At 42.9% G+C, this 23,037-nt stretch overlaps 1 protein-coding gene across 1 annotated transcript; it reads right to left on the reverse strand.

Annotated features, from left to right (window-relative positions):
• Positions 1–20,458: 20,458 nt before the first annotated feature.
• On the reverse strand, positions 20,459–21,283 carry olig3 (oligodendrocyte transcription factor 3). The gene has a single exon (XM_071514093.1). It carries the CDS (start codon positions 21,278–21,280, stop codon positions 20,459–20,461), a length of 822 nt encoding a protein of 273 aa, XP_071370194.1. The 5' UTR covers positions 21,281–21,283.
• Positions 21,284–23,037: the final 1,754 nt, after the last annotated feature.

A 23,037-nucleotide genomic window follows, 5' to 3' on the forward strand; every position in this document is an offset into this window, starting at 1 on the left:
GGCTTTGATGACCCGTCAATAAATCCACCGGAAACAAGTGATGTTGTGACTCTTTCTGTGTTTTTTTTCAATTGGACGGTCAACCATGAAGTTCAGTCCTGGGACAGCCTTGTGCCTCACTGCGCCAGTATTGTCAATTTCCTGACTGCTTGAAGACATACAGCCCACATAACTTATTTTTTTAACAGCGAGGCTCTTTGAGAGCGTTCGTGGCTGAACCATATTTAACCCTGCTGTGTCAGACCACCCGCTAGTGACTGGGCCTCTGGCGGCCCATTCACCACCGCTGGCACCGACAAGCCAGCCGAATATGATATAGAGCCGGGCCGCAGACGAGCCGCACAATTTACGCCCCCCAAAAAACCCAAACATCTTTAGAAGATGTGTTGTGCGCTGCCTCACAAAGGCTCCAGAGGCCACAATGCCACAGCAGCAGTATAAATTGCCTTAGGTTTGAGGTGGTGGGTTTTATGTAGAGAACATCCACACCCTTCCCTTCCCATGCTAAAGCCCACTTGTTCCCAGGTTATATCACACATGGGGGTCTGGGGGGAGAGGGGAAAGGGGAACAGAGCTTTACTATTGATTTTTGGTAATATTTAGTTTGGGAAACAAGAAGTTAAAGGTGACATGAGCTTATCTTTGGGTGAAGTCTGTTGGTGAAGTAAACCTGAAGATCTACTAAGGGCTAGAATTGAAGTGTTTAAGAAAATTAATAACGCATAAAGTTAGGCACAGAGATCGAGTTTGTTACAGTTCTGTGATTAGGCTGCCTTGATGAGACCTTTAGATGCCAAATCTGAGTGTGTTGCTAAAACTCAAAGCTTCACACTTATTACTGTTTTCAACACTTGGTCATTAAATTCAAAAACTCTGTAAAAGCTCTCAGACTGAGAGGGGCTTAAGGGAGTGAAAAGTTCATTGCAAATTAAATCTTTTTTTTGTATATATAGAACTAGTCTGAGCAAAAATATATTCATTTTCTAGAGTTTGTATTGTTGAGTAAATGCTTAAATATTTGAAACAGGAAAATGGGTTTAAGGTTGTAATCCATAAAACAACATCACTGCCTCTTGATACAAAAATGGTCTGTTTTTCCCTCCAATTTGAGTTTACTTTATTCATGCCTCTCTAATTCTGTCCATCTCTCTCTCTCTCTCTCTCTCTCTCTCTCTCTGTTTCCTTCTTGTCCACTGTGTTGCCTTGTGATGACCTTTGCAGATTGACACTCAGCGGTCCCAGATGACCAGAGGGGCTGCTGGACAATCCCAGTGGGTTAATAATTACTCGGGGTCCACAGGGAAGAAACCCTGACCCCAAGCGCGGCACAGCACGGCATGGGCAGCCCACGGCACAACTGATAAATGAACACAGGCACCATGGCTCCTCTTGTTTGTTAGTTTTTGAAAGGAGAGTGGGCAGCACACCTTCAAAGTGTTCCCTTTTTTTTTTTATCCAATAATAGGAATACAAAGACTTTGGGAGTGAGTGGGAATCTGTTATATGGGTGAAGATTTGGAGCCATGTGACAGTTTAAAGACACTTTAAGTGATGAGTTTGTGTCAGAGCAGAGAGTTGGAGGAAATTTTAAGATATGTAGGTCTTTGACTACTTCTCTGCAGCATCACAGCTTTAAAAACCATAACTAAAAACCACAGATATCAATGTCCCAAAGCCTTGCTGTCCCATAGAAGATGGTCAGTCAGTCCTGTCTAATTGTTATAGTTATAAGACTGTACAGGTTTAAAGTTAAAACGTTAAAGTTAAAGTGTTGGTCTGTTGCTTTAGTTGCTCTGAAAGGCTTGATGAATACGCTTCAGAAAAAGGATATTTTTCTATAAACAAAACTGACACTGGTACTGAAGTTGGGACACTGGGCTCATGGTTTCCAAAACAAAGTAATGTAAAATTCTCTTCTGTATTCTGTGTTTTTATGCATGTTTTCTGTGTGCATGTTTGTGTGTGTGTCTGACAGAGGAAATACGTTACAGAAAAATAAAGATGAAGTATGATAGAGAGAAAGACAGAGAGAGAGAAAGTCCAGCAGAGAGAAATTGACAGAGCGATATAGAAGCGGAGAGGCAGAGGCCATGGCTTTTCTCAGAGATGAACATTAATAATACGCCGGTTCACAATAGAACCACTGAGATCAGAGAGATCACCTCCATTGTCCCGGCATCTCCTACTGACACCGACCGCTCTGCTGAAGGAAGAATAAGAAGAATAGAGGAGCATAACCTGGCCACTCACCATGCCCCTCCTTTTAAAATACATAATGGCCTGTGGTCCTCTGCTATGCCTTTTAAGTGTCTGTTGTATAAGGGTCTGATATGCAGAGATGTAGAGGTATGTTGCAGCTCAAAGTCTGTGTTGGGTTATGGCAACAGGGATTTCACTGTTGTTTGTGTGAGCTAATGTGATCTCTACAGTGTTTGTAACATATCGTTAAGTAATCTCTGAGCAATTCCTTCAGGACAATGCATTCATTTACGCTCATTTATTTATTGTTGTACATTGATTTTTGCTATTCCACAGCACTGTGTTTAGGTTTGTCCTTAATGTATTTGCACATGCATGCCAATGATGCAACAGTAGGTACAAAAACATATATTAACTGAAATGAAGACAAAATGGAGGTTATAAAAACACCCCACACCAAAATAAAAATGAAAACAAAATCCAAGTGCAAATGGAAATGTGAACAAAAATAGCTGGGTAGTATAGGCCAGCAATTCACAACAATGTTGTCAATAAACAGTGTCATTTGTCACTGTACATGTCCTGAAATGCAGCGTCTATAGTGCTCTACATATTTAATTACACTAAATTTTCACCCAAACTGCTACAAAAACAAACAATATAGACACACCAGGGTAACAGGCTTAAATGTACACATGCAATACACATTCCTGAAATGTACTCAAATAGCTCTGAAAAAGTTGTTTTGCATTACAGCTATAAGAATGTGTAAAATGCATAACATGAGTAAGTAAGTAACTGGATTGAGCTGCTCATATGTCAGCATGTTGGGTTTTTTTTTTTTAAATATTTGACTGTAGACTTAGAATAAAGTGGAGATGTTTGGCTGGCTTATGATGCTGGTTGGAATTCAATTGTTTATGGTTTTGTTTATGGGATACCTGGTAACAAGCAGGCATTTGTTTCAATGGAGTTAGCTAGCTTGGTTGCTTTCATTAGCTATTTAAATGAAATCCATTCTGGTGATTATCCTGCTGGTTGCTAGGTCAATAAGTTTGATTTTTTAAATGTTTAGTAGATTAAAGCCTTCTGTAGTGTAGCAAAGAGAGAGGCATGTTCTGCCTGTGTGCAGCTAGCTAGTTTATCCCTGTGGGATTTGCTACAGTTTGGCTATCACCAGATATTCTTTGAACTATTTTGTGGTTGATGAAAATATTTATTAGCACGTTTCGTTTAGCAGCCATTAACTTATTAAACTGACTACGTTTCTTTAATTGGGGTCGTTTTAGAAAGTTTGTATCAACGTGCATAACTTTTTTGTTACATATTATATTAACGTTGTATGAGAGCTTGATATGTAAACAGAGCATGTGGTGGGGAAACAGTGTTTCAGCAGAGGCCGCCATACTGCCTTGGGCTTTAAACTATGGTCACAAGTCATTACTATAACTAGGCTTTAAGCCAGTAGGGATTTAAGCCAGTAGGGATTACTGTGGATATGCAAAAAGAGCAGTGCGATATGATAAATCAGCAGACATATGGACGACTGAAAATGACATTTTTGAATTCAATGTAATTATATCTAATGCGCCCCACTATCAAGATAATATAAAACATACATGTGAGCACATAACAAAACACCCTGTGCCATCTTAGCTACACTTAGCATCGTTCTAGTTACCTAAATCAACAAGGAAATGGAATCAGTTTTGCTCAATAATACTTCACACCATCACATATTTCATTCATTGGGATGTCTGAGGGTGAGATGAGTGAGGTTGTACTGTACAGTCAACCATCTGAGGCTCGGTACGGCGAGGCCCTGAGGTGCTGCAGCACATCAGTAGTGAAGGGAGGGCCGGTGTCGATAGAGCAGAGGTTCAGTGGCTGACCAGGGGAATCCCTCTGGTCATTAATCATCGCACTGGACAGCCACAGACAAGCTCTTGTGAGGTGGACAGGTCTGAGCGAGTGGACGGCAATGTGTCCTTGACCTTATCTATGCTTTTAACCACTTTTTTCATGTTGGTTTGTTAGTTTTTCTCGTTGTATCACTTGTTTAAATTGTTGGATTGCAGAGTGCACTGTATTACATTCTCACGGATGGAAAGTGTTATATAAATACATTTTGATTGATTGATTAATTGATAAAGCAGACAGGTCTTCCTTCTGCTGATTTGACCCTTTGTAACAAAGGGCAGTGTCCTAATTTAGATTTTCAGTTGTTATTGGCCCCTAAATCAGTGTGGGCCCTAAAGCAATGTTGTCCCAAGATTGGGTCAAGACCTCAATGTGGGTCATAGGAAGATTAATATGGATTATTTTATCCAGAACTACTGGCTATGTTATGTTGTCAAAAGATGCCCATGTCACAGAAAAGTGAGGTATGTTGAATTAGCAAGGCACCCAATATTGACTAGTGAGCTTCTAGGATAAAAATCTGATATATTTAATCATATTTCCTTCTGCTGGAGGCGGGAACTTGCTGTCCTGTCTTCCTTCCCTCTCTGTTTCGGAGCTCCCTATCCTTCTGTCATTGTTTCCTCTGTCGATCCACTCCTGGTATCATCCTTTTTTTCACTAGTGTTTATTCAAAGCCTTACGGACATGAAGGCCCCCACACCCAGAAGTGTTAAAGCTCAGCATCACCTCTAAGCATAACCACTTTGGCAAATAAAGAAGATGAATGTGTACAAATCTGAAAGCAAACAGCCGAGATTGTCAGCACCGCGGGAACACGATAGGGGCCAAGTGAATGATGATGTCGGTTAGCTGCTGACAGATCACTCTGTGGTCTGAGGAAGGCTGCGCTCGGTCTTTCCTTCCCTCTTGTCCTTCTCTCCTCTCCTCTCCTCTCCTTCTCTCCTCCTCTCCTCTCCTCTCCTCTCTAGGGATGGTGACTCCGTCCAGAGCCATTTTTCAGCCAATTTATTTCTTGATGCGGTCTAACCTGGGGCGTCTCCCGCTGGGGAGGCTTTATGTGGTGATTAATGACGGGTATTTAGCCCGGGTACCTGGGGGAGCCGGAGCCCATCTGCACAACACTGACAGGTACAACACTGCACTCCAGGAGCAGACAGGACAGGACAGGCTGCTGCAGACTGCAGAGTGGCAGACAGGTGTGATGAGCGTCACTGTGCCACCAGCATCAGCAGAAACACTGCTGCATGGAGTTCATTAGAGTTACTAAGCGGTCGCTGCCTTGTTTATCCAGCTGGAAGTTTGTACAAACACTGCAACAGTGTCATAAATGTCAGCTATACTTTCCTCTCTCTTTCCGTTCATCTCTCTCTGTTTTAGTGTGGATGTGACACCAAAACATGAACCCCCACCCACTCTGACACAAGAGAGTCTCCATTCAGATACTTCACAGCCTTCATTCTGTCTTTCCTGTGCCTTTCCCCTCATACTTCCAGGACTTCTAGTGAAAGTGCATGAGGACCCGCTGGCTGAGTCCAGATGATTTAGACGTCTATTATACGCTTGAACGCCTTGTCTTCTCCACTCCATCACAGGCCATCTCTCAGCAGAACAGGCCCAGATGCCAGAAGGACCCTAATGAGATTAGGCTGCGGACAGGTTGGTGGCCAGTAGCTGTCACAACTACTCTGTGTGTGTGCGAAGAGATGCGCGTGTGTGTGTGCATTTGTGCAGTGTGTGACTTTGCATTTGTCCATATATGTGATGCAAATGTGTGTGTGCGTGTGTATGTCTATGTGTGTGTGTGCGCACGCTGCCTCGTTGATGGTGATTAATGAGCGAGGTAATCCATAGTCTCGTTCTGTCAATGATAGACACATCAGCAGACCCCCAGGGCCTGATGAACAGACTGTGCATCTCCATCAGTCTGAACACACACACACACACACACACACACACACAGGTAAGACAAATAAGTAGAGCCAATTCCATGTCAGAGCCATCTACTATCTATGACAGACTTCTGGTCGCATTCCATTTTTTATGGGCGCTGCATAATCAAATTGTACCCAGATAATTGATGAATTATCTTAGAAAAATTCCAAGTTTTACTTTTACTCTAAAGCTTCTTAATTGTCCTACATCAGCCCCTGTGCAAGCTTCTGCACACTCTGTGGACATACACCTCAACACTAAAGGCCATGCTAACACAATGCTAACGATAGTCTGTCCACAAAACCAGCAGTCTGCAAGCACAATGCCTGAAGCCCAGTGGCCCCAGACTCCTTTGATGCCCACTGAGATCAAAAAGCAACGCTCCATGAACCACGGACTAGGTAAGGAGTGGAGGCAGAACGAGACGAATGGATGGAAGGAAGGAGGGAAGGAAGGAGGGAGGGAAGGAGGACAAAGCCTCCAGGACAGGGCCGCTGACTTCGGAAGATAAAATCATATTTTGAGGGCAGGCGTCCAAAACTCCCCCTCTGCCTCCACCTCCCCTCCTGCCTTCCCTCCTTTCTTCTCTGAATATGGACAATGACTGTTTGCGTTTACAGAACCATAAATCAGAGGTGCCCATTGCCACAGAGCAGCTGGCACGTTTGCCAATAATTATAATTATTAATCATGCTGATTTCACGGTCTTCAGCGGGACGGCGGGAGTCTGCACGGGACAGGGTGCGGCTGGCGCCTCCGGGACCGCAAGGCAGGCTGGGAAGGAAGGCCTGGAGAAGAGTGGGGGAGGTGAGAGGAGAGCAGAAGAGGGATATAGAGAGGGATGGAGGGAGAGAGCTATAAGAGAAAGACAGGAATGAAGAGAAGGATGGGAGGGAGATAGAAAGTTGGGATCACCTGATAACATCATTTATAAACACTTTTAAACTTACATCTCCTCAAAATTACACTAACCTTTTTATGGACTATTTGGTGCCAGAACCATATTTTAATCCCATGACTCTCATTTTCATCTCATTTTCTTCGCCATACAGTAATGTAAAGCCTCGGATGATCACTCCAAGCCTCACATGCAGACCAAGCCTCTGGAGGACTTTCTGTTTAACTACTGACATTCATTCCAACAGCTGTTGCCAGTTCCCTCCTCCTACTGAAGCCCTCTGCTAACCAGCTGCCTTGCAGAGCCTTGTAAAGTATTGTGAGGAACTGCCAGCTTGAGTCGTCTGTCAGTCTGTTTGTTCTACAATACTGTAAATACGAGGATGACTTTATAATTAGACGGTTAACCGGTGGAATATGGTGTTTCGCTTGTTAAAAAGTGTGTGTCTTGGGAAATGGGCCGAATGTGTGTATCTAGGTGTTTTCGTGTGTGTTTTTGTCTTTGTGTGTATTTAAGCGTGTGTTTGTGTGTATGCAACAGTGGGGTGTTTTTTTTTTGGATGAACATGTTCTTACATGTATGTATACAGACAGATGGGCACTACATGAGTGTGAGCAACAGGGATTTGAACCCGTGTCCCCATCGCCAGTACAAGCCCAAGCAAATACCATGAGACACTGAGGGGTCCCACTCTGGTCTGAGGTCAACACATGGCTGTATTGGCACAAACACACAGAACAGATGTGTTGCTCAGATCTGGGTTAAAATGGCAGTAAAATATAGCTGGAATACTTAGAAAAACGTGAGAAACAAAAGCGGCATCGTCACTTTTGAGGTTGTTAAAGAGGAAAAATGAATTGAGCACAAGCTTTAACAGAGTAAATATCTATAACCGCCTGATTTTATAAAGGCAGTATTTGAGCTCACTTACGTTTGCTCTCTCTCTCTCCCTCTCTCCCTCTCCCTTTCTCTCTCTCTCTCTCTCTCTCTCTCTGTCAAGAAGTGTCAGTCGTCTCCCCAGGAGGTGGGAACATTGACAGCAGGTTTGATGGATGACCTCGAGTCAACTCTCCCCTCTCTCCATCTTCTCCTCCCCTCCTTATCCTTCCTTCTCCTCCTCTCTCCATCCCTCTCCTCTGGCTCTCCTTATCCTGTCCATGCATAACACAGTGTCCCCTGGGCAGGCCGGACAGGGGGCCGGTCTGGGAGGCCAGGCCCAGAGACAAAGCGCTCTCTGGGATTCGAATGCCCCCCCCGGGCCGCTGTCCTCTGGGGAGAGTGCTCTCTGCTGGGTTGTGACTGTTAATAAGCTGCTAATGAGGAAACAGACCTCTATTCTCTGCTAACATCAAGACAGATGGACACATGCGGCATGTTTGTTTTACACTTCCTACTTCTATGACGGATGAGAAGGAAGAACGGCTCTGATTGGTCTGGATGGCTTGGTTTGGAGGCAAGTGATTGGTGGATGTATGTAAAAATCATTATCATTACCACATTTATTTTGAGAAATTAGTGTATTCACTGTAAACAAATAAGACCATCGCGAAATTGGTATCCTCTACTGTACTCTACGTCAGATTTTGTGTGAAATTTGCTGAATTGCTTTACGGCACAAAAGAGCAAATATTTTTCAAAGTTTACCACAATGGCAGATGGTGGAAGGTTTGAAATGCTGATGGAAATATCACTTCCAAAATGTTTATCCTCTTGTGACGCCAGGGAGGGGGAGACAAATAACAACATCAGGGTTTATGGAGAATGTGGTCATACTTTTGAGAAAAACACAAACAATACCACTGGTGTGAGAATGAGACTAACAATCGTCCCGACCATGGCCTTATTTGTTTACAATAAGTATTCCAAGGTATCACAATTAATTTGAAGCTATGTTGAGGTTTAAAAATGCTACATGTAGTTCCTCTAAATACAGTATTACCTAGGAGAAAATTAGTTAACACAAAAAATAGCATTTGTAATTTGATCAATGCATCATCTATTTTGAGTTCATGGGGAGTAATGCAGTCCAGAACACCATAGCTCACGCTTCATTTACTTCCAAGTCTCATTCAGTGTAATTTGCTCATTGTATAGATAACTTAAGGAAATTGGTGGTGAATGGTAAAAGGCACATGAGCAATACAATGATACATGTAGCATCTTGCAACAAACTTCATTTCAAGGAGGCATAATGTGAATCACTGTGTATTTTAAAACCTTACAGTCCCCTCAGCATCAAAGTCTGTTTACATGTATGGCTTTGCCTTGCCCCCCTTCTGTAGTCTCACCTCTCTCAGCTTGTTGGAGGAAGCGGCATGCTGTAAAGTCTGCAGGCCAGATGTGATTCGAAGAGACAACCGATGGTATTAAAGACACCAACAGGACTAGGAAGTGTGCCTTTTGAAACTCTGTATTGTCTACTTGGGTCCATCAGTACAACAGGAGGGTGACAGGAGGCCCGCACTCCAGCACCATGCCCTCTCTCTCTCTGTCCCTCTCTTTCACTATCTCTCACTCTCTCTCTCTGTGTTTAGCGGTAGGAGGCATAACAGACAGGTATTGACATGCATCTCTCTCCAGTAGGTCCCCAGCAGAGAGCCTGGGGACTGTTAATAGGCCTCTAACGGGATGACCAGCCCGCGGACCCCCCTTTCCCCCCCTCCCCCCAGCACTCATGGAGAAGGAGGGATGATAACAGATGGAGAGGAAAAAGGGGGCTCTTCCTGTTTGACGGACAGACGGAGAAAGGTGGGGATGAGGGGGGGAGGGGTGGGGGTGAGTGACGGCTCTTGGTGGGGCGTCAGAAAGCGACAGTGGAGAAGTGGTGTGGTGCATTTCCTGCATGATGAGGAGGGAGAGAGGAGAAAGGAGGGATAGGAAGGAGCAGTGGGGAGGACTCTCACTGGGTAGAGAGAGAGAGAGAGAGACAGAGAGAGAGAGAGAGAGAGAGAGAGAACAATTTTAGAATGCTATGCCTTTGATTAATAGAGTCAGGTAGTTTGGCATGCTAATTTGATCATACATTATTTGCATTGTTTAATGTTGAGGTGACAAAAAGTAGATATTAAAAAAAATGGCATTTGCCTATTTGTTGCATCTGTACAGACTATGCAACTCTAACCCAATTTTTAACCCTAACCCTAAAATTAACCCTAACCCAGGCATTGAATATCTAATAGATTACTTTTCACACTGTTGTATCATCTGAAAATAACTAACACATAATAGTCACTTGATAGTGAGTTGAGTATCAGGATTAGACTTTCCAAATAAAGTGTGACTACTGCTTCTGTTGGTAGACTAGTTAGAAAATGTTTTAATCTGCAAATGCTGATGCTGCACTTAACAGTTATTTGTTTAGTGTATTTTCCTTTTTATCTCTCTGGCCCCTATTTACACTTGTTTAAATTGTGCATTTTCATATCCAGCTTCAAAGAAAGCTCTAGCCAAAGTGATACAGTCCAACTCTGACTTTGAATCTAGTTTTGGCGTGTTACCTCAGAAGATATCTACGTTTGTTGCCAGATAGATACATCCTGTTTTCACTACCAAATCTATATTTCTCTTAGGCTTGAGCTCTGCTGGAAACCTGGAAAATCCATTTTTCCCATCAAGTGTAAACTGAGGCGATGTATGTTGCTGCTCGATAACGTCCCGGGAAAAACCGTGATGAAGTGTTGCGTACTGCTACCGGACTGGAACAGGGTTGTGGATGGCATGGCGTTTCTCCCTGGCGGTAGTTAGTGTCATGGGTACCAGCTGCTAGATTCCAGTGCAGCATCCAGTGGCTATTAGCACAGCATCTGCTGCTGCTGACATATTCAATACAACAAACTGGAGCACTGCTGCTTTTATGGCATTATGTACTAGAGAAAGATTGCTGTAAAACACCACTTTCGCTTCTATGTGCAGAGCAGAATGTGTGTGTATGTTGACTGTTACTTCATCATTTCTTCATACTGACTGTATTGTAACTGCATGCATTTCTTGCCTCAACCGTAACACTCTCTCTCATCAGCAGCTATTTCCAAATGCAGCAATTGTATTTTTAATTAGAAATAATATACAACTGAAACAACCATTTTATACCTACCTTACATTTGCTTCCAGTTAAATTAAAAATTGATTTTGTGCTTCTATTGATTACTTTTAAACCAGTAAATGGCTTGGCCCCAGTTTATATTATGTTTTTTTTTTATGTCCATATGTACTGTAGAGATTTACAGATCCACTGTTTACAATCAGGGCTCTGAAACTTGCCTGAGGATTTGAAGGAGGAACTGAACAACTACAAACTCTAACTTCTCTTAAGAAACTACTGAAAACTATTTTTTTATAAAGTTACATTTAACTGATAGCTTGTTATTGCTCTCATTACGCTACAGTCATTTTGTTAATGTGTTTGTGTCTTCCCTTTAGTATTGCTTGTTGCAACTTTGGTATGAAGTGCAACACAAATATTGTCATCATTTGAAATATACAGCATTTAAGCATAAATAGCTTTGTGGAAGCCTTTCTCTTCCCTTCTCTTGCTCTCTCTTTCTCTCTCTCTCTCTCTCACACACACACATTTTAAATGGTTTATCTGAATCTTCTGATTAAATAGTAACACATAAAAATATTACAGATATTACAGATGTTTAACATGGTTTAATAACATTTAAGGATTAAAAAAGTACTGTCTCCACCCACACACACACCCACACCCACACCCACACACACACACACACACACACACACACACACACACACACACACACGCACACACACATCCCCCAGCACAGCACTGTGTCCTGTCTGATTGGGTGAGGTCTCGGGGGAGTCATTAAGTACAAAGCGTTAACATCTGCCAGACATTACTGAGCCAGAGCAGTTGTGATTTGTCCATATGATGACTCTGGCCCGTACAGACGCTGCTTGTGTGTATGTGCATGTGCATGTATGAGTGTGTGTGTACATGTGTGTGTGTGTGTGTCTGGCTGCCCACTGCTGCTGTCACTTCTGGTTTCACACCCATGATAATGCCTGTTTATAATTAGAGCCGTGCTTTGCTAGTGTGTTTCCCACTCCACAGCGATATCCTGTTCACACTGCTGAGGCTTGCCAAGCGGAGCTGGTGCGGACTGGCCGGCGCTGGCCGTCTTTACAGCAACATGGCAAGATCATTTCTGCTCCACGATCTTTGTGCTCAGATGTATTTTGGCAAACCTAACTCTGTATTTTAAATTGTGTTTTTGCTTTGCTTTGGGTAGCAGAGTGGGGAGAGCAGACGGCCCGGTTTCCAGCCGCCATCCATCCGCCCTGCTGATGTGCTTTTGAGCAAGACACTGAATCTCTACCAGCTCCTGGGATGAATGAATGAATGAATGAATGAATGAATGAACTTTATGTATATTGCTCCGTTCATGCACAGAATGCAGCTCAAAGTGCTTTACAATTCAGCAGCGTGTTAAAAACACACACACACACACACACACAAGAAAAATGAAGAAGATCAAAACAAAGGGTGTTACTATTAATAATATAGCATTTAAAATAATTTCATTGGGATGACAAGAAAAAACTGACTTTGCCTGTAGAGATAAATGAAATATCAAATTAAATTTTTTTTATATGAGATATTATGCAGTAGAGAGAGAGTAGAGAGTCCAATCTAAATCCCCTAATTCATAAGGATACGGCTGATCCACCTGAGAAACCTAAGAATAGATAACACACTGTTTTCCATCTAAACCTTAGAAAAATCTCAGTTAAAATGAAATATACTGTATCTATCTGCTTCAGTGTGACACTCTCTACACACGGTTTCTGAGCTGAAATAAATGCATGATAAATTTATTCTAATGCGTCTCTCTGTCCACTCCACCAATAACCATCCTGTCCAGCTCGTCCGAATGTGTTGACGCATTATTTACATGTTTGTTTGTTCTCCAACAAGCTGTCGGGGTGTTGTTAACGTTGATATTGATCAAAATCACCAACTGTGACGGAGTCCGCCTGGCAGCGCCATCAATGAGGCCCGGACATGCCAGCTGCATCCATGCCAGAGGGAGGAGGGTAATGTCTGCTTTAATAGCGCTGCCAACCCACGGAGCAGGGTAGGTAGCGGGCTAACGCCTGGGTTAATTTCCAACTCACACACTCAGGGATAGACCTGAGGAAATAGAATGAAAAGGTTTGAAATGCTTGGAGCTACTTGAGAGGTGTTTGAGTTCGGTAGACTTCAGCGATGGTTTTTACTTCCGCTTTTGAGACTGTTAAGGCGCCTTTAAAGATGAATTATATTACACTGAAGCTTGGGAATCATTTCAAACCTCTTTAGATATAGTTTTCCCAGGTCAACTGGTGGGTGGAAGGTGTATAATATCTGGACAGAGTGAGAGAGTGGAGAGGTGTAATGTATATATTTATTTTGCTGCCAACTGATGTATGATTGAAAGGAAGGTTAGACACGATGTGGGGTGTAACATCGATGCCACCCCGGGTTGGATGGGTGTAATGTCTGGTTTTAAACTGCTGCCAGCAGAGATGTTAGCGAAATTCCCAAAGGCTTGTTTTGAATCCCACATCCTCAACTGACTGGTCCGAAAACGGACTGACGAACAAAGGTCAGAAAACTGGGATTGGGTCAACTTACATTAATTTCAATCAATTCAAAACATGATTAGATGCAGCCAGTCATTTACTTATGATATAATATTCACTCTCTGCCATTTTACGATAGATAGGAGAACATATTTAAAGCTTTTCAATGGCTTCTGTAACCTGACATACAATATTTCTGGTTGAAACAGGATGTTGAAGCAGGAGAAAAACATAGTTTTCATTTCATTGTGACTTTAATAAGAAAGATTTTTGTTCTTGTTTTAAGTTTTATTGAAAATCTACTTCAGGAACCAGGCAAATTTACCCTCCTGTAAAATTACAGACTGTTTTAAAGTTTCCAAAAGCAATAGTGTGACAGCAAGTAAGAGCAGAGTGGGATTTTCACCAGAGTTTATGTTCATCGACCAGTAAACGTTTATGTTGGCTTAACCGCAAGACGACATCATGTTACTCCCTTCATTTTCAAACTTTTTTTCCCGTGTTCATTTTTTTTTTTTTTTCAGCGGAGGATCATTATCAAGCATGTTTATTTCATTTGGAATGGATCGTACAAAGACGGGTCTGATCTCTCTATTTGTGTTGTCTGTTCTTGGCTTCAGTCGTGGCTCTCTCTCCTCGCGACCATGTTTCACTTTGTCGCCCGACTCTCCCTGCTGAGAGGGTACTGTCACCCAGCACTCTGCCAGGCCTGGAGCTGGCACACACACACACACACACACACACACACACACACACACACACACACACACACACACACTGATAGACTTCTCCTCTCTTCTCTTCTCTTCTCTTCTCTTCTCTTCTCTTCTCTTCTCTGACTCTGTCCTCTATCTCTGCCCTTCCTCTACTTATCTCCTCTTCCTCTCACCACCCTCTTCTTTCTCCCGGTAAGACGTCTCCTATAAGACGTTCTCCGCCTCTGTTTCCCCATGTCATCTTGTGGAGAGACTGCTTCCTCTGGGCAGATTTGAAGCATGTGGTGGCCAGTGATTTAGATAGATATATCTCTCCCATTAACATCTGCGCCCCTGGCCTGCTCCTTTCTTTCCAGAAGGCCACCGTATACACATACACACACACACACACACACACACACACACACACACACGCGCACACACATGCTGCGGTTCATCCATGGTTGACAATCAAGGACAGTTGGTTTTGAGCAGTGTCAGGACAGTTAGGCTCTCACGGGGAGTCTCCAAACTACAGGCGACTGGCACACAGACAAACACTCAGAGAGCACATTTACGGCCAAACACTGAACGCCATCTGTCAGTCACTGTAGGAGGATATTACTGCTGACACACACACACACACACACACACACACATACATGCACGCACGCACACACAAACACACACACATGCACACTTTCCCTCTGGCCTAGTCTGTATTTGTTACACAGTATTCACACCAAAACAGACTTGGATGTGGACAAATGAAAATGTGTGTGTGTGTGTGTGTGTGTGTGTGAGAGCAAGTATGTCTATGCATGTTTTTCATCAGTGTGTATTATATTTGATCTCCATGTTATACTACTACTACTACTACTAGCCTACTACTACTACTAATAGCCTTATAATAATAATTATTATGATGTATTTCTTATTATTTATTATTTTGCTCACATTAAATTGGACATATAACACTTATAAGTCTGTCAGAAAAATGACTGATTATTCTGATTATTTTCATATTGTTAGAATTTTACCAGTGAGTGCTTAAAGAAATCTGAAAGGGAGAATTGTGATGTCAATCTATGAATGATACCTTTTTAAGGGAACTTTGTTTTATATCTATTTCCCATTGTGCTTAAAAGCCCCATAATAGCAGATGATGCGACCAGCCCCAAACAATAACGCACATGGATGTCAATCTGCAGTCCCATCCTCTCACTTCCCTCGACCCTGTATGGACAAAGGGAAGTGTCAACACCACCTCTCTAACTGCACAATTAGCATGCAAATGAGCTCTGTCGCTAATGGCGATGGCAAAACGCTCTTATGATGGAAATATGCTTTCTGTTTTGGCAGTATGGGCTAAACATTAGTCTAGTGAATCAGCTGAGGACAGGGCAGCAGGCCCTGAGGCTTCCCCCAGGGCCAGAGAGAGAGGGGATGGCCTCTGCACCTGCTTCACTGCCTATACTGTGGCTATGACACGCACACACACACACACACACACACACACACACACACACACACACACACACACACACACACACACACAGAGGACGACCAGGCGGTTATAATCAGCCTCATTCAGGCTGTCAGCCCAGTCAATAAGTTATCCTCTCAACTGCTTTTGTTCTAGCAGCAGCTCGGCTGATGCGGCCGCTGCCCCTTATTCAACTGAAATTTATTTTCAATTGCTGCCCCGAGGCGTCGGCCCTGCGCAGGCCCGGCCCGGCCCGGCCTGGCCCGGCCCGCCGTGAACACGGGGTCAGCAGAGCAGAGAGTAAACAAGCTAGCAGTCCTCACTCCACACTCATAAATACTTTCACAGAAAGACGATTAGAGACTCTTCAGAACGCAACGACAGTCTGCGATTGCCAAATTTGATGTTTATACATACTTTGGAGTTATAAAAGGTTTAAATGTCCCTACTGTTTGTACATATTTGACTAAAAAGCTATATATTTGTGGCTTTGTAAAGCTCATAAGGCATCTATGAACTATTTGGTGAGCATCTGCCAGTACTTTAATTAGAACCAAAACAACTTTGCAAATTTCAGATGGGGGGGGGGGTTATCTCTGGAAAATGCAGTTTGGACGTTTAGGGCGGCTGACAGGGCATTGTCGCCTTGTTAGCATCCGTGTCCAGAGTAAGAAAAGGCCTGTGGGTGTGTGTGTGTGTGTGTGTGTGTGTGTGTGTGTGTGTGTGTGTGTGTAAGAAGAGGGGGGAACAAAGCAGTGTTTCCCTGAGTAATAAACCTTGAGTGGCTCCCAGTAACAGGTGTGTGCTCCATAAAGAACCAGTCGTTTGTCAAGCTGTAGAAAGGAGAGCTGATGGATAGAAGCCCATTCAGTCAAAACAGACATGATATATGAGATCTCATGTTCTATCCCTAAAAAGTAATTATACTATTATCTATTATATCTATATCTATTATCTAGTATTTATTTGTATTTATTTATTCACTTATGTATTTCCCTATCTATCTATCTATCTATCTATCTATCTATCTATCTATCTATCTATCTATCTATCTATCTATCTATCTATCTATCTATCTATCTATCTTATATTTGTTTTTGTTCATTCATTCATGTATTCATTAATTTGGGTATAGTTATGTGTTGTTTGTTTGTTTGTTTGCTTGTTTGTTTGTTTTGAGCAGCAGTATGATCTTTACCCTGAATGCGTTGTTATTCATCAAGATCTATCTCATCATCACTAATATTTTTAGGATGCATTTCGACGCTTGTTGATAATTTTTGAACAGGGAAATCAATTAGAGAGGGGAGTGTAAAATGTTGGAGACCAAATAACTGTGAAATAACAAAATGTTTCTGCATTTTATAAATGCCTCCTTTCATCTCTCTCTCTCTCTCTCTCTCTCTCTCTCTCTCTCCTTGCTTCTCTCTCTCTTTTCTCTTTTCTTCTTTACTATTTAAAACCATTCTATTTTATACTTTGTTACATTTGTCATATAGAATCACCTACTAGGTGTTGTCACATGTTAAAAAGTGTTAATTGGACTCATATAAACACTGGCAGTGTTGATTTTTAACGCTTTCAGAGTTAAATTAACAGTTTTACTGTGGTCTGTCTGTCTGTCTTGGCCAGGTCTGGGACCTAACTGGTTAAATGAAAAAAATAAATAAAGGCTGAGTAATGTGGATCATGTTGCCATCATGGCTCTGCCATGATGGCAACCATGGCGAGAGAAACCCCATTATAACTCATAACTCTGTCAACTGAAATTTATTTTCTGTGATTTACTTTTACATTTATAGGAATTTAGCTGACACTCTTACAATAGGCTTTAATTCCTAGATCACCCAAATTATAATCAACACTAGTGGGGAGTGCAGGTCAGGGCCGCAGCACCCAGAAAAATTCCTGTTACCATATGATCAATGTAAAAGTGAAATATTAGGTTTACATTTCCACTGTATGAGACTGAAGATGCTGGAAAACCTGTGAGTGTTTTGTCAATATTTACAGTATTGCTTTCCTGTGAGCCACAAGCTACAGTCTATCACATTCTCACTAATTAATCTGCATTAAGCATACAATTGCCATAATTTCCAGTCGTCTTGGGCGTGTTATTTGCATGTGCATTATTGCTATGTGTATCATTTTATGGCTCTGGGTTGCACACCATGAATTTAACAGTGCTTGATCGCACACCAGCACCAGTTGTCTCTGCTTTACCCAGCTCCTAATTAGCCAGAATTAAGAAGTATTTCTCGGCCCATTGAAGAGTCCATTTCCTTTGAAACCAGCGCATAATAAACCTTAAGTAATTACCCCAACTCATGACTATTAACTCGCAAACCGCCAGCTTCCCTTGACAACATCCTCCTCAGTGTTGTGTGGTTAAAAGGCCATTGCAGCTACCCAGCTATTTACATCCCATCTGGCAGACTGCACGGCACAGACAGGCTATACTCATTCCTAAAGACAAAAAAAAGTGTAAAATGAACTCTTTTCCCTCTTTCACTCTTTCCCAAGTTAGCCACAAACACACAGAACTGGTGTTTTTCCCCCTCCAAAGAGAAAAGTTACAAAAGGGCTTCTTCTTCTTCTTTTTTTTGTTTTTTTTGTCAAATCCACACACTCATTTGCATGCGGTGAGAATGAGGAGGGGTCTGAATGTATAATCTTCTGCATTTAGTAGCCTGTAATCCCGACGCCTTTCTCTGATGTGATTCTCTCCTCTTAGTCCCCCATGAACAATTAACTTGTAATCTCCACAAACATACATTCTGTCGCTGCGGAGATGAGACGGGGAAGCACCCAAGGGACCCGGCGGACAAACTGCTCTGCGCTCCCAAGGCGGATCACTTTCTAGTTGTTACAGGGAAAAATTCAACCGGGCTCCATTAGGCTGCAGCCCAATCCCTCTCTTCGTTTTGTGTTTCTTCTTCTTTTTGTTTACTGTCAGAATTGGTTTGCTGTATTTTAAAGCAATTGTGCTTATTTTCTGACCATGTTTCAGTTCATCATTAACGTGTTAGTGTGCAGCCTGGGGCCTATGGGTCTGAGTGGGTGCAACAATGAGATAACAGAATAATAAAATGATCAATTGATTTAATACTAGGTTTAAATATTTGCTTGTAAGAAATTTGTTTTATAGTTTTGAAATTGTTTTAAATCGTGAAATTGCCTTGTCGAAGGCGAAGTTTTCAGGCTTTTTCCAATTTCATTTTCAACACTAGTTTCTTCTTAAATATATTTTGATAGAATAGGAAAAAAAAATCAATGAAGGCTTGCCATAAGCCAAAATGAAAAAATTCATAGGAATTACTTCAAACTATTCTTCCATCGCACTTACAGTTTTTTTTCAGATATTTAGCTTATAGTCAAAACATCTGCGTTATCCTTCGTTAATTTGTAGTTTGATATTGCAAGTTGGGGGCCAATGAAAACATTTTAGCCCATAAAACTAAAAAGGTAACTGATCGTCCGGTATTTGTAAAGCCGAGGCCTTTTGCTACTCTGTTAAATAGGCTTGAGTTTCTGAGGCAGTAAGCTTTCTGAAAAATAATTAACGTTTCAAATAAATGCAATACTGAGCAAAGAGCAAGAGGTACGAATGTTTTGGCTAAAATGGATGTAGGCTATAGATTTTTGGAAATGAAACCCTTCATTTACTTAAGAAGGGACTAGATTTGATATGGTAAATGATGTGAACATGGATTTATCCTATTGAGTTCGGGCAGGCAATATGCACCCGTGCAATAAAAATAAAAGAGATAAAATAGCCTACAGCCCACTTAAACTACTTATCAGAAATGTTTAAGTTCACATGACAAATACTGTTTTGAATTTAACAAACTTTTTTTTTTTTTTTTTAAATAACCTATAGACTTATTTTCCATCCCTTAACAAATCTGAATAACCACAGAAAACCAATATGAGTTTCTAATGAGGACAGGAAGAGAGCGGATATGGTCCATTATTTCAGTTTTATTGAAATTTCATCCAGGGACGCTGGGCGATAATAAATATTTTCATCAGTCATCAACAATGTACAAAAATAAAGACACGGGGTCTCTGGGCATAACAAATTCTGTTCAGCAAAAACAATCATGCTGTGATGTCTGGCCACACAGGCCTTCATCATCATTATTATCATCATCATCATGCCAAAGAATTCCGAAATCAGAACACAAATGGACATACAGTAACGCCACAAAATTAGAATAAACCTAAAAACGTCTTTCCCCCAGAATTCAGTGGTGTCAAAATCCATTGTTTCAAGTTTTTTAAGTCAAATACATAATTGTAACCATTTTCATACACTGTAGAACTCAGGTTTTAAATCCTTGGTACAAGGCACAGAGAGCATTCTTCGTTTTCACAAAATGACGCCTGATACAAAAAAGTAATAACAAATCAAAACTTTCATGCAACCTCCTTCCCCTCCACACTGTGATGTGATGTGAGATGAGACTCAGAGAAATGTCACACCGTGTTGCATGACACCGAACTACCAGCAAAACTTTTTTTAAACCTTCACTGAGAAAGTCATCAGTCTTTTTAGACAAAGTCCTTGTTACAAGGAGGAAAATAAACTTTTTTTTCTCATACGCCAAACAAGAGAACTGACAAAACAGCGCATGCACCACTGAGGCCTTGATCACCCTCATGCCCAAAATTCTCTATTTACATTATTGACATCTCTTTCTCTCTTTCTGTCTCTCTGTCTCTCAGTCACACCGGGCATCATTTCATCCCGTCCTTGCTCTCCCCCGTGAGTCTCGTAAGGCCGGTGGAGGTGATGGGGAGGTGTGGAGTGGGGGGCACCTGGCAGATGGTGCAGGGGCACGGCAGCCCGGCCCAGTGCTGGAAGCCCGTCCCCAGCTGGAGGGCCGGGGGCGCGGTGGGGGCACCCTTCATCAGGGCGTGCGGCGCCCGGATGGACGTGAGCCCCGGCAGCGCGCTTGACAGCGTGGACGACGTGGACGAAGTCAGCGCGCTCCCGAGGAGAGGATGCATCTGGTGCGCGGCGGCGGGGTTCCCGGGGTGTCCACCGCCGGCGGCGTGCGTCACGGTCCCGCAGTGGAAAGCGGAGTGGTGCCCTCCGTAAATCTCCCCGACCAGCCGCTTCATCTCGTCCAAGGAGCTGGTGAGCATCAGGATGTAGTTCCGGGCGAGCAGCAGCGTGGCGATCTTGGACAACTTCCGCACCGAGGGCCCGTGCGCGTAGGGCATCACCTCGCGCAGGCCGTCCATGGCCAGGTTGAGGTCGTGCATGCGCTTCCGCTCCCGGCCGTTGATCTTGAGGCGAAGCTGCTGGATTTCGTGCTCGGTCACCTGCTTCTTTAGTTTGTACTTGCTACTGCTGCCCCCCGGCGTCTTGGGGTCCCCGGACCGCGACGACAGGTGCTCGCCGCCGGTCATCTTCTGGCGCAGCTCGCCGCTCTGCGTGGACGAGGACACCGAGCCGAGGTGGTGGTGCTGGAGGTGCGGGAGGTGCTCACGGAGAAACAAGCCGTCCATGTCCGGCGAAGTGGCTCTGCTGCTGGAGCTGGAGTCGGAATTCATCTTACGAGTTCGCTTCCGAGGTTGGGTAGGAGGTCGCTGCTCGCTTCCTCCTTCTTTCTCTCGCTCTCACTCTCACTCCTCTCTCTCCTTGCCCTCTCTCTGTCTCTCTGGAGCCTTAAGCCTCTCTGTGGTCACCTGATGTTGTCGGTATCCCGCGCTGTCCCACGTTTCTCTCTCTTTTTTATCACAACAACCAACACTTGCCGGTCGCACCGCCGGTTATCTCTCTCTCTCTCTCTCTCTCTCTCTCTCTCTCTCTCTCTCACTCTCTCTCTCTCTCTCTGTGCTGTGAGTGCGGTCCTCTGTTAAGCCCACTCTCTCTCTCACACACACACTGTTTCTCTGTGGCGAGGAGACAGATAGTCAGTATTTATATATGCGGGCAGACAAAAGCGGCTTTCCTATTCATAACGCCTAGTTAGGATGACGTGCCCGTTAGAAAGGGGGCGGTGTGCTTTGACTGTCCCAGTGACCACGGTGCGCAGCCATTCACTGCCATTGTCATGACACTGTTGGGGGCACAGCGCTCCTCTCTTCTCTTCTCTTCTCCTCTCCTCTCCTCTCCTCTCCTCTCCTCTCCTCTCCTTTCCTCTCCTCTTCTCTTCTCTTCTCTTCTCTTCTCTTCTCTTCTCTTCTCTTCTCTTCTCTTCTCCTCGTTCATCTCTCATCATTCCTCCTCCGCTTTCATCTCCTCACCCAACTCCTCTCCTCTCTTGTCTTGTCGTGGATCAGCTCTTTTTTTTTTTTAAATTGCTCTTCCTGGGACAAACGGGTCAGTTTTGAAATTGCTCCTCTTGGGAATTGCCTATAAGTCCAGTTAAACATTTTGTTAAACGATAAAATGCAGATGCAAATGTCGTGGAAGTTGCTTCAGCAACGACTTTATTTTTAGGGTACTTAAATGCTGCTGAAACTGTAAATTCGTTATAACTGATTGCCTAATAAATTACTGCTATGTTTCTGATGTATTTCTCCAGCACTGCTGTGCATTTTCTGATAGACTGCACAATGTATGCACGCATGATATGACTACTGTAAAATAATCAAATAATAATTCCAATTAATTTTCACATTTAATCTTTTCTTTTGAATCAACACGCGTTCAGTAATACGTGATAAAATATGCTGTGGCCTCTTAAAAACTTCATCAGCCACACGAAGAGTCACTTCTCACACACACAGCCTGCACTTTGCTCTCTTAAATTTGAGGAGTTGCGTTGGCAGCTCATTGGATTTCAAAATTTAAACAAAAAAAAAAAGTGTCTGCAATTAGCTGCACCGGCTCGGCTCATGGTTGCCTAAGGGAATGGGAAGGAATGGGACGGGAAATTGCTCTCCTCTGCAGCGCCTCAGCCGCGGGGTGCGGGCCTCCGCTGGGACAGAGGTGACATGCCGCTCCGACACACTGCGCGCTGCTGGCCATATGGCAGCATGTGGGCGGCAGGTCCAGCCCGCTCCAGGTCCGCGCTTTAGCAAACTTATCACTTGTTTTGATGTGTTATGCGAGATAAATCTTCATTTTATAGTATTATTATTATTATTATTATTATTAGTAGTAGTAGTATTATTTAAATATTAATAATGATACTCCTACTAGGCTACTACTATTTTCATTATTATATTACATTATATTATAGCCTATTATATTATTTAGAAGATCCACAAATAATTTTAAGCCAATAGGAGAGCATCAATTCTCAATTTTAGATGGCAAAATGGGAAAAAAAAATGGAATAAGAGCAAACAGAAATTTGATT

The sequence above is a fragment of the Centroberyx affinis genome, unplaced genomic scaffold, assembly GCF_046629955.1.
Source record: "Centroberyx affinis isolate AG114_WGS23_722 - 3 ecotype Tasmania unplaced genomic scaffold, CSIRO-AGI_Caff_v1 ptg007942l_1, whole genome shotgun sequence".
Lineage (NCBI taxonomy): Eukaryota > Metazoa > Chordata > Actinopteri > Beryciformes > Berycidae > Centroberyx > Centroberyx affinis.